This window comes from Tetrao urogallus (genome assembly GCF_951394365.1).
Source record: "Tetrao urogallus genome assembly, chromosome: 1".
NCBI lineage: Eukaryota > Metazoa > Chordata > Aves > Galliformes > Phasianidae > Tetrao > Tetrao urogallus.
The window spans coordinates 132,885,974-132,903,276 of NC_136813.1; the positions used below are offsets into that span (position 1 = coordinate 132,885,974).

A 17,303-nucleotide genomic window follows, 5' to 3' on the forward strand; every position below is an offset into this window, starting at 1 on the left:
GAAGAAAGCCTGACCCCTGTACTCTATCTGATGATCAGGAGGTGCAGTAGGACGTGTCAGGTAGGGAAATGACAGACATTCACAGATTGGGACAGCATCCTGCACTCACCACCTGCAGGAGGCACCACCTGGTCCAGCAACTTCATACTGGTGCGCTTCCAGATTTTCTTAATTATTGCTCTAAGCTCTTCATTGGCTTGCTCCAGGTTACCTGCAGGGTGAAAATCATCAGAGACAGGAATTAAGCCAGAGCCTGCAGAGGAGCAATTTCACACGTCTAGCATGGCAACCTCAGGAGGAAAACACCAGAGCTCTTAAAGTGGTGGAAAGTTTTGGGCAAATAGGTTCTCAGATGATTGCTAAAGTCCCCTTACAAAGAGAGATTGTTTTCCTAAATATGCACAGTCATCTCGGGGTGAAGGTGACCGTGTTACTATCTCTGTAAGCCAGAAACAAGAGAACCACAACACTACTTTGTTCTGAAAAGCAAAAATCTCATCCAGTACTTCCAAATTCTGAGATCCTGTGAAGGTTAAATATAATGAGAATAGAGGTCTGTTAATGGGAAACTAACTACTCCTTGAAGAATACAAATAATTGTTGGTGAAGATTCAGCTAGAAGTGTGAAGATCTAAGCCTCCTTGTGGCCCTTTCCAGTAGTTTCCTCATAGAATTGTAGCATTATAGAAGATCCTGAGTTGGAGGGGACCCACAAGGGTCACTGATTCCAGTTCCTGGCTCCACACAGCACCACCCAAAATCCAAACCCTTTGGCTGAGAGCAGTGTCCAAACACTCCTCAGATTCCAGCAGCCTGGGGCCGTGCCCACTGCCCTGGGCAGCCCATTCCATGCCCACCACCCTCTGTCCCTGACCCCCAGCTGCCCTCCCCTGACACAGCTCCATGCCGTTCCCTTGAGCCCTGTTGCTGTCACACACTGCAGAGCTCAGCGCTGCCCCTCTGCTCCCCGTGGATCTGCTCTCTTCCCTTGCCCAGTGGCAGTGCTGGGCCTGGTGTATCCCAGGGTACAGTTTGCCTTTTTGGCTGCCAGGGCACGCTGCTGATTTGTGTTCAGCTTGCCATCAGCCAGAATCCCCTGCTGCAAGTATAAACTACAAGGGACTAAACTACTGTATTTTCTTTTCAAAGGTGCTGTTCCTCCAACTTTTCTTCCTACTCTCCAAGCGCTAAGGCTCCTCCTCCTCAGTGTGCTACACTAAGCCTGTGCATGCCAGCAGCTCTCTTAATATGATGCAGTGAAGACATGAACATTAAATAACATTGGTGAGGATGAAACAGCTGGAAAGCATCAAAGGCAGAAATATGACTCAGAAGGTTGAATTCCAGACTCCTGCCCTAACCACTTACAGGATCCTGCAAAGGAAAAAGCAAGCAGTTAGATGGTTTCCCAGGAGTTCACTGATGATGACCCTGAGAGTCTAAGGCTAAGACAGACGAAAAATTCATGTCTTTCTTTGGGCCTCTTTTTCATAAGACACAAGATGTTGTATCGGGGTTGCAGTTTGCTTTTTCCTCAGGAGAGCCTCTTTGGCTACAGCCAAGTATTGCTTAGCCCAAGATTCAAAGCCTCACTATCATTTTTTTTAATCCTACAGGTTTTTTTTTTTCTTTTTTTTTTTTTTCTGTGTGTGTGTGTGTGCTCTCCTGTGCCTGAAATGTAACATAGCTACTCCTGAGACAAGGACTAGCTGTGAATGACAGAACCACATGCTCTTTTAGAATACCTAATTGATCTATCAAGCCAGGTTTTGACTCAGGACCAGTATCTTTCATTATAGAAGGTGATAAGAGTGCAATAAAGAGGACAAGCTGAGCCCAGATTTTGCCTGCTTTCCCCAGCTGGTCCAAGAAAATATCTTAACAGTTTGTTTGCTTCCCATCTGACCTTCGGCCTACAACAGCGCTATCACTGCAATGTCATGTTAACTCATGTTAATAGAAGCACTAGCTTTCTAGATAATATTGAGATAGAAACACTTCTTAGAAGGCATTATTCCTTCAAACATCTTCACACTGATTTTTTCTACCCAGTAGTGCATATTAACAACTGGGCTCATTTTACATAAAATGTTGTTGTATTCTAGCTTAGCACACTTTGGTGTGTACATCGCTCAGCTACCCTTGCGCTCAGCAAGCTTGTTACCTTCTGTCTTGATCCTCAGTGCAGTTCTGACCAGTGCAAAGAGAGTGGCATTGAACATGACAGTTCCATCGCTGTTCAGTGGCATATTCATGGAGACAAGGCGCTGTGGAATAAGGAGAAAGAGAACAATCATATTTTGACGTGGACTGAATTGCTCTTCCTTACATACTTATGATACCCTCCAGGTCTGCCACCCCTCTCAACTGAGCATCCATGGCCTGTGAGTTTGGTTATGTCATCATAGGAGTATGTGTCATACACAGCTTTTGTCCCAGCTATGTTCAGAGTTTGCCCTGGGATCTCTCTCCCACTGCTGTATACTGTTTTCTTCAATGTGGCTATCAATTTCTACCCTTTGTTTCCCCAGCGGCCAGTAGGCATTTGAGCAAACTTGAATTTTCATACCCCATGAGGCACTTACAGGCTCATCTGCACTAAATATATGCCCAGTGGAAGTGTATGTAAACAGAAGGTTAGAAGCCTTCACTGACATAGGTGACAGGCAAGAACAAATGGGATTAATGGAACCTGAAAGATGAATGGTTTTCCTTCTCTTTTTTAAAACAGGGCTATGCCCACTTTGTGGTATGGTAAGGCCATGTAGGACAGAGACTGGGTGCTGAATACCGTTGCAGCTGCAGGATGAACTTCATAGAGACCAAGGACATATATCTGAGGCAAGATGTAGCCTTTACCAGATGCTCCATCCTTCTGCCTTGGGACAAGAGGTAACACTAGGGACTTGGTTTGAGCTCTTCATGCTTTAAGAGTTTGATTTTGTTTGAGCTCTAAAGCCACTTTCATGCAATGGTATTTCTGTATATATGCCTTGCCCTTTGTATAAACACGTCAATATTCACTAGAGAGAATCTTTTCCATATCTGGAGTCACACAACCAAAGAAACGAGTGAGACAGAAAGTCTGCCCTTGGCATGTGTGTTTGATACCACAACTGCATGTGACTCCCAGCCTTCTCCAAGCTGCCGTGTGCCTTACTTTGCAAGCCACTCGGTGAGGGCAAAGCTTCCCGAAGCCCAGTGGAGGCTGAATCCGCCGGAGCAATGTCACCACGTCCAAGTGCTTGATCCGTCCCCTAAGGAAGAAAGCATATTGAGAGTCACATCCTTACCACGGATGATTCGCTGAACCCCATGTAGATGCTGCCAGAAGTACCACCAAGATCTTTCCAGGCCTGCCACCCCCTCTAACCTGGACACAGCTGAAGGTGTTATTTCAGGCCTCTTGTATTCAGTGCATTCCTCAGGACTTGCCCAATACTCTCAAAACTCCCATCAATACAGAGCACACAGATGCCAGTGATATGTAAGTCAGTACTTGTAAGAATTGACTTCAGTGCTTTGAAAGCTGTAGTTCCCTAGTGCATAAGTAGTCTGGTGTTCTCCTCACACCACTGACCCGCTCTAAATATATGACTGCTTATTTGCCTCCTGGCTGTAAGGCTACAGCAGTTGCAGAGGTGCAGAGGGTCTCTTTTTTTTCTTGAGCTTTCCCTCCCATACCATGAGCCACTGTCTTTTGATGCTTGTTTATGCCTTGGGCTATCACTGGGGCCAGTGCAAAACAAAGTCCTTAAGTGCCTCAACTGAGACAGGAGCAGTTGGATTTAAGTTTTGTAAATGGTATTTCAAAAGAAGAATTCTCTCAGGGGGGGGAAAAGGGGGGAGAGGTTCAACCATGGGACATTGAGGGAGAAGAGTTAAAAAGAGCACACATATAGACAGTGATGAACAGAATATTATTTGGTGAGGGATTATCTGTTATATGGCTTCAGCTGCTGCAGTCTTGCCTTCAAACAAACACAAATAGTAGCATCTGTTTTGTAAGCTAACAGCATATTTATTAGAATGCTGTGCTTGCTCCCTTACGATATTGAAATTCTCTTTGGACTGTTACCCTGGATGGGAAGAGGTGTTTCAATTTAAGTATCACTCTGATAATGTGACATGGCTTCACATATTGCAGAGCTTGAGCCCAGATTAATCTTGACATTATGTCTCCACATCCAGAACTGAAGAGATCTGCTTTTCATTCATGCTAAGATCTCTTTCCATGGATTTTGCATTATGGAAGAGACTTTGCAATTACAATTGTCAACTACATTGTTATGCAACGGGGATCTAAATGCACTTTAAGCCTAAGCATGTGTCAAGCAGAGCATGTAATACTGAATGTCAGTTAAGCTCTCGTGTGAGTTGTTCGTGTGTAACCTTAAATCCCTGCAAGTCTGCTGATACAATCCTGCAGATCATGTAACGCAGTCATGTGGAGCTACCAGTTTTGATGGACCTATATGACACATGACAAAGTGGAGATTTGAGCACAGCAGTTCTTCTGTGAGTAGAAAGTCAAATAGAACTGCCATAGCTTGGATTCAATATCCCGAACACATACAACAGTAGAACAACTCTCAAACCTTCTCTGAAGTTTTCTAGTATCCCCTCACTCAGCAGTCTGTTTCTCCCCTTGACTGAAAGCAAAGCAATGTCCTGCCAGGTGATGGCACAGCTCAGATGCATAGATTTTTGTGTGTGTCACTGCATTGCTGGCCTGTGGATTTACCAGCAATACCTTAAGGAGGGATCTGTTTTAAGATTCTTGCAGAAAAAAAGGGGTTCCTGAGGAAGGGATGTTGCACTTACTGCACTGTGTCTGGAGAACAGGAAACAACGGGCCTGTTCTCCTGAAGAGCTCTGCTATCCAGGCTGGGTTACTTACTTGGCTTCAGGGTCATACTCTGCCCAGATCCTTTTAAACTCATCTAGGTGGTGCGGTCCTAAAATGGACCAGTCCCGTGTCAGGTAATCGAAGTTATCCATTATAACAGCTACAAAAAGATTGATGATCTGCAAACAAGAACAAAGACGACTTGGTGTATGAGATAGGTAACAGGCAGACTTTTCCACATTCTCAATTCAAAGTCCAGCTTTGGACTTGTAAATCTAGGAGGTCATTTGGGGTGGTTTCTCTCTGTTCCTGCATGTAAGCCCCACATTTTAAACGGGAAGATACCCAGGACAGTCCTCAGCTGGTCAGCATTCAGCAAGCAGATGGATGAGGCCCAAGTGTGCTGTAGGGCGTGCAGTGAGGGCTTTTTTTTTACCTGTGTCTTTGCCCACTAGGGGTAGTGGTAGAGAACCTAGAATTTATCCTCTATGGGTTGTGAGGCTGAGATAATCCTTTCTCTTGGCTCCAGACCAACATTTTGAAAATCTTGCTGCTGTTCACTGGGAGAGTTTTGCGCACTGATGCGTGCTGCAGAACATGTGCTGTCACTCTGAGCAATGCCATATTGTCAACACGGAGCAGATGCAAGTGGGGTATGTGTATTCTCACAGTCATTGCTGCTGGCAGGGGAGAAAAAACCTGCTCGGCAGCCAGAAGGAAGGTAGGAGGGAAGGTGGGAAGTGTGGCTGAGGCGTTGCTAGCCTCAGCACAGCCCACAACATGCTAATTTGGTTTTCTCATACAGGGGTAGAGGGAAGAGGGCTCCTGTGCACAAAGAGTTGGGGTGCAAGCAGAGCATCCCCCAGGCTGCAGGGAGAGGTGGAACCTGCAGAGCCCAAGGAGGAATTGTCATGGCAAGAGTGCTACTGGGAAAGACCCCACGAGGAATTTTCCCATCTTTGAAGCCATCCTTCTTCTGTGCAGCACTGAAGCTCGGAGAGGCAGTGGTCAGTTTGATTGGGGTAAGTTACAAGTGCTTTGGCCAACTCACCAGGAAGGCACAGAGCATGTAGAAGCTTATGAAGTAGAAGACAGCGAAGCTGCTGCCACAGGAGTGGTCAGCTTCAGTGGAGTTGGCCGGCTCTGACTCTGGGTCGCACTTCTTGTCTGGGAGACACGCCAGCATGATTTCCTGCCAGGCCTCACCGGTGGCACACCTGGGTACAGCAAAGAGTAAGGGAAGACAGCAGTGACCCTTGATATGGGAGGGACCTGCACATTAGCAACCTTCTCCTACTCTCCCAAAGTCAACTACAAGCAGGTGAGGCCGATGTCTGGGATTTTACATTTTGCTGAGATATATGTGACAGTGGCTATGTATTACATGAAAAACTTCCATGAAAACAAAGACAGAGTTGCATTTACACCAACTCCCCATCCTCCTCTCCCCACCTTCAACACCCCTCCCTGGGCCTAGCACACCTGGCCACAGCTGGAGCAGATGATGTGCAAACACAGCATGCCAAAGCATGCCTGGGGCTTCATCCCCCTTTGCCTGCTAGAAGAACAAGATGGAGTCATATTGGCTCGATTTGAAAGAAGGAGGAGTTTGTGATAAGTATTATGGTGTGAGAGAACTGAACAGCTGTCTGCCATTCTTTTGAGCAGGAGCTGCTTCCCTCCCTGGGCACTGAGTGCTGACCAGTGGCAGGTGGCAGGGCACGAGGCTTAGCAGAGCGGTCATTTCATCTGGCACAGCTCCTAGGTTCTCCCGCCAAGGGACAACATGTTTCTACTCACCTTGTGAGCATGACGTGTTGGAAGGAGATAAACTGTGCCCAAGAGCAGAGAAATCACACTCCTGGACTGACACAATCCAGAGCTGTCAGACACCCACCTGAAAAGCAGCAGCACCGCCTGGGGGAAGGTCTGGAAGTTGTTGTTGCGGTTGATTTCTGTGGTATCGTTCAGCGCAATTTTACCAAATACCTGGCAGAAAGCAAAGGTCTTTTAAGGTTAGCTTCGTAAAACCCCCAAACCTCCTGTTACCTGCAGCTCTTGGCCTCCCCCTCACTCCGGAGAGCTGACATTTAACAGAATCTGCCCTTCTCTCAAACATTTTCACTGGTCTTTCATATTTGCTATTGCTTCTTGTGCTTGTACTTAATTACCAGAATAGCACTCATGTTAAACAAGATATACTTCCTTATTTTATATACAGTGAATAGGTGATATGTGGCCTTCTGTAAACTGGCACTCATATGGGAAGTTCCTTGAAGTTCCAAGTCTGTGAAGTGCTTTGCATCTTCCCCAAACAGTGTAAAGTATGTTGAGTCTGGAAATTATCTAAATGCCTGCCCTCATGGTAAACCATGCTTGTCACCAGGAGATGTCTCAGGACCCTTCAGAATGCAGCAGTGTGAAGATGAGAAAATGGGAACGGAGCGATGGGAAAGCCTAACAGAGGTACACATGCGAGGTGTATGACAGGGAAGATCTAGCTTAAAAGCCTCATGATGTAAATGAAAGCAGTGGCTCTTTGAGACAGAAATGAAGCAGACCAGTGTCTTGTGTTCTGTTTTAGGTGGTCTGCAGCAGTAATGCTTATGCAGAGAAGGCAACTGAAGAATTACAGCCCTTGCAGGGAACTTGCTCTTAGGTACAAAGTGATGATGGTAACAGTTCAAGTCAGTGCAGAAGAAAAAACTCTGCTTGCTATTTCAAACTTCTTGGGGCTCTCCATGCACTGCACCTGAGCTGCTCCAAATTGTAACGGTGATCTGACAGCCCTTTCCTTAGAGCCACAAAGGATGGCTGACAGCTTCCTCCCATGCCCAGCCAACCATCACTGTACCAGTTCATTCGTTCAGCTGTAGCATGAAGCCTGCAACACTTGGTGCAGCTTTTAGGAGCCCACTGCCAGATGCCAAGTCCCTGGTGCAGGGCAGTTCTAGGCTTCTTTGAGAAAGTCTGACACTTTTATACCTGTGGGAACTGGGACCAAGAACCTGACAAATCCTGCTTGGCAACAAGGTCTGCACAGCACTGTTGGCCAGGACTATTGCCCAGTGATAGCAGCAAGGCAGAGGCCTCAAGGGCTGAGAGCTGCAATCTCATAGCCAAGATGAGCAGCAGGAACAGAGCAGCCCTGAGAGAACGTGGAGCTCCTTTTCAAGCACATGTCACTGATAATTAACATCCTGAGACGTCAAGGACAATGACAGAAGAGCCATACCAGAAGGGAGGAGGGCCTGCTCATGGCAGCCTTTCTGCAGCGGATCTTGGTGGATGTGCAGGCCTGGAACAGCCCCGGCTGTCCCTATGCCGTGGGTGGCAGTGACAGCCCCAGCTGTGCTGAGGAGGAGCAGAACAGCTTAAATGCTCAGAGGCATTTTGAGCTGAAGCAGCCCGTATTTTTTGTTTCAGGCAAGCGTAGGCAAGGGAACCTCCCATGCTGGAAGCTTGATTTTTCCTCTCTTCCCAGCAGCTTCTCTCACACATGATGCACCAGCACCTGCTTCCATGGCAGCTTTGCATGGGTCAACTGTGAAGAGCTGCAGGTAGAGGTTCCTCTCCCACAGCCTGTGCCTCCCGCACCATTATAGCAGTGGCTGCCTCTGCCATCATCAATTTGTATTTTTCCACTTGTCCACATCAAATAGCAAGGCTTGAATGTTACACTCCTAGCCAGGTGAGTAGCTGAGATAACGTGGTAGATCTTGTTTAGGTGGGGAACTCTTACATTTTCTTCAGATCTGGTGCCTGCAGGCTTTAAGGAGGCTGTTCAGTGGAGTGGAAAAGGATTCTCCCTACTATGGATCCCTGAGTGTGAGAGAACTCTTCCTGTCAGAGGGTCCAAGAGAACAGCACATGAAATGTCTGAAATGCCATTATGACAAAAAATGATGGTAGCAGGTCAGCAGGCTAAAAGGAAAGAGGGCAAAAGAGAGGAACTTTCTTTTCTATTGAAAGGTAGGGGACAGAAAGCGATCCAGTAATCTAGATAATGTGAAAGAGAAATGTATGATCTTCAGGCTGCCGAGATGATTAAAACAGAGGCATGAATGTTTGCCAGTGATTAAACAGACAACTTAGAAGTAACTGACAAAAGAGGGAATACAATTACAGAATAATCTATCTAGCCCTGGCAGTGCCATGATCATCATAAGCCCCCATCTGGGTAGGTGCAGGGAAGCCATTTCTAATGCTTTATGTAGCTACATAACATAGTATAATACTCTCAAGTGATTTTCTGTTTAGCACAGGTAATCCTGTAAAGATCTTGTCCGTTTGAGCTAGTTAGGCATTAAAGGCACATTTAAAGTATGAGCCCAGTATATTAAATGACAGCTGTAATTACTGGGGGCAATTAAGATAACCTATGATAATTCAAGGTAAGAATGGTTTTATTTTTCATACTGGGAGAGGGTGGATGGAGCCTATGAAAAGATGTGATTATAGTAACAGGAAACAAATTAAAATAAGGTCAGAAAGGTGAGATGAATTTTGTTACAACTTCTGTCTGCATTGTGAAACCAAGAAGCCTGTTGTGGTTAAAGACCTCTGGAAATAATTATGCCTTGCCTTTTTATGCTATGGTCTCTGGGCCCAGATGGCCGACTTGTCTGAGATCTTTGATTAACACAGAAGTGGAAAGTGAAGCTTAGTTTGAAAAGAGGCACAGCAAATGAGGCTGGGACTGTCACAGACCATGCCTCTATCACATGCTGTCTTCAATGGTCTGTATGCAACATCAGTTCCTTGCACAGATGAATGCTCAGTCTGGTTCCAAGTTCATTTTGCAAGCTGAATAGGATATTGTATTGATGCAGCTTCCTGAAGAACTGGCACAAACACAGAGTCGGTACATTGGTTCTGATCCCATATTTGCCTTCAAGGGTGTAAATCAAAAGCTGCTCTTTATGAGCCAGTAGAATCAGGCCAGCATGAAAGTGATGGGAGAGAAAAATGGGGTTTGCTCAGAGCAGCATGGCCACGAGCCCACTGAAACAACTCTTTTGAGCCAATGAGCAAGGCAGTAATTCACCTTTGCCAGCGTTTCTGGGTATTCCTTTGGGAGTGTGGTGTGGAGGGCTGGCACATTCCTTTTATTGATTTTATATTGTGTTTTATCATTAAATGGGTCATTTTTTTGGTTTTGCTGGAGTGGGTTTACTTACTTCTTTTGGAAGTGCACATGCAGACAATGCTTTCCAATCAAGGTTAGCTGCCTTCTTACCTTGCTTGGGGAAAACATTCATGTAAGCCTCTACAACTACATGTTGACCTAGTGACCTTACAGGTCAGTCCTCACACCTCTAAGAGGAGGAGAAAGATGCAGTTGAGCTCATTAGCATGACCTACCTGCATCCCGATCACGGCGTAGATGAAGAACAACATCACTATTAGAAGAGCCACATAGGGGAGAGCCTAGAAATGAGAAAGAAAGAGACGTGTCTCCACCGTGCCTGGCATCCTGGAAGGGCTCTGCGGCACAGGCTTGGGAAAACCGGGCAGAGGCTGTAACTCACCAGGTGGCCACTAGATGCCGACACAGGCCCACACTTGCCACCCTTGTTCCCTCCCAGCCCAGCCGGGCTCTGACTCTGCTCCCTCTCCCCATTTGAGCTAGTCCTGCCCTTGGCAGAGTGGGGGAAGTCAGGGCACAAACAGCCCACACAGCTGCCTACAGGCAGGAGAAAACTACTGTAACTGCTATCCTTCTGTCCCGAATGGCAATGTCCTCTAACTGTTTTTATTTATTTATTTGTTTATTTTCAGGATCCAGTCTGGTGAAATAAAAAATGCAACAGCTGCCCAGACCCAACTTCAAGGTCTCTCCTACAATGACCGATCCCATCCTAAGTACCTAAGGCAGCCAGAGCTTTGTTCCTGGCTCAGTGTTAGGTGTCTGTGACGGTGTCTGCCATGCCCTACGTGTCAGTGATCTGCTACTGAAGAGAAAATGCAGAGCCCTGATACACAGAGCTGCCTCATAAGGAAGAGGCCTGTGCAATCAGCAAAGTGTTGAGTGCTCTTGGTTTCCTCCATGCTAGCAGGAATCAGGATACAGCTCAGGCCCTCACAGTCTTGGGTCTTTGAGAAGGCACTTTCTACCCTGTTGCTGTTGAAATATATAGTACTCAGGCCAGAGATTTCCAGACCTCACTTCAAAGGCAACAGGCAGTAGTATTTATCCTAAAATGTCAGTACAGCTCCTGGTCAGGATTCTGAACACCTCATTTTACGGATCTACAACATTCTTCTTCTTATTATTTTTTAACATGAAATTATTTATACATTTCAAGTTTATGCTTCAATTCAGTAGGACTCAATCCTACAGGAAAAACTGAGGAATTTTCACTGACTGCCATCGGGATTTGATGAAGACCTGCAAAAGTAATCTCAAAGAGAACTGAATATTAAAATAGCTGTAAGTTAAACCTTTGAAAAATGTCTGTCAGTGTCCAGATGGGCGTAACCTTATCAGTTCCATCTTTCACATGGGGCTTGGAAGAACGTCTTCCCACCTGGCCCTTAACCTTTTTCCATGTTTTTCTGCTCAGCCCACTGACGCACCTTCCCACTCATCTCTGCCCATTACTCCCCATGGGAATTCCCCATCTCCCATATTCCCCTCCCCTGGCTCTGTCCTCCTCCAGCTCTGTCTTTCCCTGCATTTACCACTTTGTCCTTCTGCTTCCCACGGCCTCGCCTGGCCCTCAGCACCCCTCTCGCTTCCTACTCCTCCCACCCACCAGCCTGCTCTCTGCTGCTCTCTCTCCTGCGGAAACCCCGCTGCGCATTTTCCCACCAGGCTCTCCTCTGACCAGTGTCCTGGGCTATATATAAGGCATCATACGCCCAGCGTGCACCGTGGTCATGATGGGATCTGAACTCTTGCATGAGTTCGCTGCTTTTGAGGCTGCCCTGTGTGAACAACAACACTTCCTGGAAGCATGTGGGGACACGGGGAAGAGCTTGTGCCAGACAAAATCTGCAGGGATCCCAGATTGTGGCGGTGGGAGTGGCTGAGCTGGGAGCTCTGCACTGGGCCTATTCTTAGCTATAAAGTAGTTGCAAGAGGAGGAGCTCCAAGCAGAGAATACTATGTTATAAACAGCTAAGGGCTTTAAAGGAGAAAGAAACTTGCTCAGTGGGTGTTTTGGTTTTTTTTTTCTTCTTCTTTTTTTTTTTTTTTTTTCCCCTGCTATGGAAGATACCTCCCCTGATACTTTCTCTCATCACCCTTCAACCCTGTCTAAAAGTGACTCTCCAGTCACAGAGGTCTGAAGGTCACTGAAGCACCAGGCACTCCCTTTCCCATCCACGTCATCCTCTCCAGCCGAGAGCCCTGGCACACTGAGCTCAGGGTAAGAGCAAGCTGGAGGAGCTTGGAGACAAGGGGCGGGGGACCAGGAACTGCAAAAGTGTGACTGTTCCATCCATCAGGGACACTGAGTGGTGCCAAGGGAACCTCATTCCTGTGCATGCAGACAAAATGGCTCCCACTGGAGTAGCTCAAGTAATAACCTGATGCTTTCTCCAGCTTCGCCCCAACTATCAGACAGGTTGTGCTGGCCCACTACCTCCTTATCAAAAAGGCAGGAACTTGCTTAATCTTTGACAAATGTTTTTCTATGCTAGATTAGAATCCGTGTTGGAAGCTTTTTTTCTAGCAATAAGCTCTCTTTTGGTGTTTGTTTCACCACCAGGGGTGACAATTCTTAACCTGTCTGGTCTCCTTTGCGTCCACTCTCTCCTCTGGTACTTCACCTACCACTGAAATGCACCTGTCTACAGCGTGAAAGCATCAGTGATCCAATAACTTGTCACTGTTACCAAGGCCAAAGGTTTAGGGCTGAAAAGGTGAAATCCTTTCTGGATGAAAGCATGGGGCCCACACCCCTAATATTCACTGGAATCCTCAAAACAAGGCTCAAGGGAAATTTAATTGAGACCCTTGCCTTCCCCTGTGAGTTCCACTTAAAACAAGTTATAAAATACAGCCAAAATTGGGGGGGGGGGGGGGGAGGGGAAAGAAAGAAAGAAAAAAAAAAAAAACGGTTTCAGACAGTAATTGAGTTGAAGAGAACCATCAAGGAGGTTCAGGAGGGTCTCAAGCAATTACTCATGCTTTAAAGATGAAACTCATACCCAGGCAGCCATCCACTGTGATCTCCTTTTGCCTGAGGCTCCTTTGTGCTGCATGCTGCCTGTGCGTGCTGCTCTGCTGAGCATTCTTTGGCTTAGGCAGTGGGGGTGAAACACATCCTGTGGGGCAGCCAAGGGGAGAAAAACAGAAGGGCTATGACCTATAGAAACAAGTGAAGGGATACCTGGAAGGATTTGATGAAGGTCCAAAGCAGTGTCCGGATGCCCTCCCCTCGGCTCAGGAGCTTCACAAGACGCATCACACGGAAGAGTCGGAAGAAGGTGATTGAGATGCGAGAGTTTTCCTCTGCGTTCTGGAAGCCATTGTCACAGAGGCAGGAGTTACAACAGCACGAGAGAAACAAGGGCCCTGGGCCACAGAGCACGCTATGCTGAGAGCTCACTGCACTGTTCCTTATCCTGGTAATGCTCCCTGGGCTTGCAGTGCCCATGCACACCATGGATGGGCCTTCTCTCCCATGGCGGTGAGGCTATCTACGAGGCTTCCTAGGCCATCAGAATCTCCTTTCAGCTTGCCTGAACTTTGAGGATCAGGGACTGATGATGCTCCCCTCATTACATTCCCTCTAACAGTGCCAGGATGCAATGCTCCTGTGCTATTTTACTGGAGAAGAGAGATACTTCTTCTATGGACCTGTCTCAGATGGTTGATCCCAGTGAGCCCCTCAGTCAGCATCTCTAGGCACCGGCCACGTGCCACTTGCTCTGCTGGGAAACAGCAGGTCCCAGGTCTGCTCTGAGATCCAGAATGGGATGCTGGCACTACGTGTACCAATGGTGGCCCTGCTGCGGCCATGCTGCTGGGGCTGAGCTGCACTCGCTGCTCTGCATTTGGGCCTTGTGCATTTCTCATGACCCTGTTGTACTTCCCACAGTCTGCGATCTGCCTTTTTGCTTTCTTCCTTTTTTTTTTTTTTTTAATGTTTTATTTTGGCTTCTCTGCTACTGTTCAAGCGTGCAGTGTTTTTAAATAGCCCTTTTTTTTTTTCTTTTTTTTTTTCCTCACAGCATCTGCTTTGTCCCTAAGCATTTTCCCCTGGGCCTGTAACCGACTCTGACATTCCTAAGACTTCACACATGTGAAGGCAATCTCCTTCTGACTGCCCAGATGCCAGCAGGCTCACCTGTGGAGGCCCTGCTGCCTAGCACAAGGCACAGCAATGCAATGTTTCCCAGCTCATTAACTCCCTAAAATACTGCACGCAGACTGCAGAGCTCCTGGTTTCCACTAGAAGCACTGTGGGAATATAGCCTTCTGTCACATACAGAGATAACACTGTCACCCTGCCACCTGGCTTGCAATGAAGGGCTCAGAGACCCCTGTTCTGTCCACACCTATCCTGCAAAGTTGGAGTCGAAACACCAAAAGAGCAACATTTTGGAGGAAGAAACAGTGCAGATCACCCTCGCTGTTAACTACTCACCACTGTGTAAACCAAGAGAGAACAGACCCTTGGGATTTCCTGTCACAGGACAGCAAAAGCTGCAGCTGTCTCTATTTCTGATAAAACCTGAGGCACAGAAACCTCTCGTATATGCATTTCTGGGATTAAAACTCCAGACGTGCAGATGAAGATGCTGTGTGCATCTTCTGTTTCCCACCTGGGACATGCTGGTTTGTGTTTGGCTTCATCCACCTGGCTGCCTCTCAGCCCTGTCTGCTGCTGTGTGCCTGCAGTGCCTCAGAACTGCAGTACAGCTGCAGTCTGTCTGTCTATCCGTGTGAATCACCAGTGGGTATTTTGGGCAGCCTCCTCCAGTCTGCAGCAAAGGCTGATCCTGGCTGCCCACACAGTAGCATGGTGAAAAAGATGGGGGGGAATAGGCTGTGCCATGGAAATGGCTGATTGCTCCCTAAATCTCACCATTCCTGTGTTCTGACTTGAGCAACAGCCTGGGGGCTTCAGTGAATTGGAGGGAATGGCTCTGAGGTGAAGGAGGGAATATAGCTGTCAAGAAATCAAAAATCTTGGCATTGAATGACTTCAGAACTACAGTCCCAGAGGGCTAGCTGTAGGGTTGTGTACATCCCCCAGTCCTACAGAAGCCCTACGGTCTCCTTTTCACTTTCCCTAAGGAGCTAAATTCCAGTACCACCTAAAAAGAATTGAGGTTTAAATTCCAAAGTAGTGTGGACATCACGACTGCTGTGGTTGTGACAAAAAAAAGAAAGTTTTTCTCATCCTAACTGCTGCTGCTGCTCCTTCTGGGCTTAGCTCTTTGGATGGCAGCATGATAGGACATGGGTCTAGACAGACACTGCTTTGTCTTGTTGTGAGGAGACAGGGGATGAAAGCAGACAACTGTCCCTGCCCTCCTTAGGTCCCAAGGTTGAGAAGATCTAAAAAGTGGACAGCGTGGAATAAACACAGAAGAACTTTATGGTAAGGGTGACAGAGCACTGGAACAGGCTGCCCAGAGAGGTTGTGGAGTCTCCTTCTATGGAGATATTCCAGACCCATCTGGACCCCTACCTGTGCAATCTAACGTAGGGCACTGCTTTAGGAGGGGGTTGGACTCAATGATCGCTTGAGTACCTTCCAACCCTGCAATTCTGTGATTCTGTGAAATTTGTCCCTGACACAGATCTCTGTAACTCAGTGACATCGAAGCACTCAGCCAAAATTAATCAGTGATGCCTCAGGAGATTGAGGCCATTTTGAAACAAGGTGGCTGCACATTAACGTGTAAGTGTCTGAGTAGACTTGCTTACTCTTTCCTAGCAGCCATCCAGACTTTTGAAGGCATATCTTTGTCAGAGGAGAAAAGTACTCCAGAGTGGCAATCGCAGAATGGAGTCACTGAAGCTCTGCTGGTGCAGTGTAGGAACTTCCTTGTACACCAAAGCAGTACAATTTATGTGCACCGTTGCATGGTTATAGTATATACTATAAACTCATACGTTACAGCAGCAACACCTCACCAAAGAGGAGCTTCAGAATCTCACTCCTTTTCCAGTCTGTAAAATTGGACATGAAATCTCATTGCAAAGTCATCACGTTGGTAGTGATGTAGGTCATGGCTAACAAGAAATCTGAACAGGTCGTGTTCTCTCTTAGTGATTCATTAGAAGGCAGAACGACAGTTAACTTGACCAAAGGAAAGCTCAGGATGCACAAGAAATACACATGTGCAGCATATTCACAGCTCATGTGAACACCAGACTCACACCAATACACAACATGGCAGCTTCATGCACAAATAACTAGGCTGGGCTTGGAGAGAGAACTTGTGATCAGGGGAAAGAGAATAAAGGAGTGTGTTAGAAAGAGTGTCACAGAAGCTAGGAGGGTGGTCTGTATTTTCGGTCTTACCATAGAGGAAGAGCATTGGGTATTTTCAGCTGGCTTTAAAGAAAGGCAGACAGAAATAAGCTGTAATAAGTCTTCAATCAAGAGCCCTAGTAAACTAGGTCTTGGCTAACAGGAGCAACAAAATGGCAGAAAGGGCAAAAAAGAATGTGAAAGTAATGCACAAGAGGCTGGGCTCAATCCTTAGGATGTCCAGGATCAAAGCTGGCCACGGCAGAAGTAGGTACAACTCCCATTGAATTCAACAATGTGAGCTGCATCCACTAACACCACATGTAAATTTGACCTGTTGTTTCCTCAGTGCTAGACATCCCAGAATCCAGGCAGGTGAGGTTAAAATGTTTCTTGCATCACCACAGCCAAGTTGGGTACAAGACTAGATTCAGTTCCTCGGCCCAGATCCAGCAATGACTGCATAGGGAGCAGCCAGCATCTAGTGCATCAGTCTAACTAAATCCACAACATCCCAATGCTAAAGCAAAGTTCTCTATTTATATACCCCCATTTCCCTACACATAGTTCTGGATGATCACATTGTTCTTACTAAGAAAATGTGCTGGGACAGTGCAATCAGTTCTTGTCAACCCTAAATGCCTACTTCCAGCTGATTAGAAAAGCAGATTAGTAAGGCTGGTTAGCTTGCTCTACCCTTCACCCACCTCAGCAAAGCTGCAGCACCCATTGGATGTGTTGTTTGAGGCCAAGCTCAGCTGAGCTGAGCCCCAGTCCTCCCTGGAAGAGTGTAGTTGCTGCAAACACTCTTCCTGACACTTCTTGATTAACTCCTGGGGCCATTTCCAATACTGAAAGCAATTCTAAAAAACACTCAAGGCAGCAAATACCCTTACGTGTAAGAAGCAGAATTAAAAATTAAATAAAGGCAGTGTTATCAGAAATCCTTTGGTGCAATGGCAGTATAACCCTCCAGACTCCAATCTCTGCCATATGCTCCATGTCAAGCCTGTCTT

The 17,303-nt window shown here is 46.8% G+C and overlaps 1 protein-coding gene across 1 annotated transcript in view; it reads right to left on the reverse strand.

Annotated features, from left to right (window-relative positions):
• The window catches only part of CACNA1C (calcium voltage-gated channel subunit alpha1 C), a gene marked incomplete at both ends in the record, with an annotated part of 471,149 nt that overhangs the window by 14,835 nt on the left and 439,011 nt on the right, over positions 1-17,303 (reverse strand). The window contains 9 exons of the mRNA XM_079548089.1: positions 110-211; positions 2,165-2,267; positions 3,161-3,257; positions 4,901-5,028; positions 5,901-6,066; positions 6,747-6,838; positions 10,214-10,279; positions 13,189-13,317; positions 16,339-16,371. Coding sequence (XP_079404215.1) covers positions 110-211; positions 2,165-2,267; positions 3,161-3,257; positions 4,901-5,028; positions 5,901-6,066; positions 6,747-6,838; positions 10,214-10,279; positions 13,189-13,317; positions 16,339-16,371 — 916 coding nt within the window. The remainder of the gene's footprint in view (positions 1-109; positions 212-2,164; positions 2,268-3,160; positions 3,258-4,900; positions 5,029-5,900; positions 6,067-6,746; positions 6,839-10,213; positions 10,280-13,188; positions 13,318-16,338; positions 16,372-17,303) is intronic.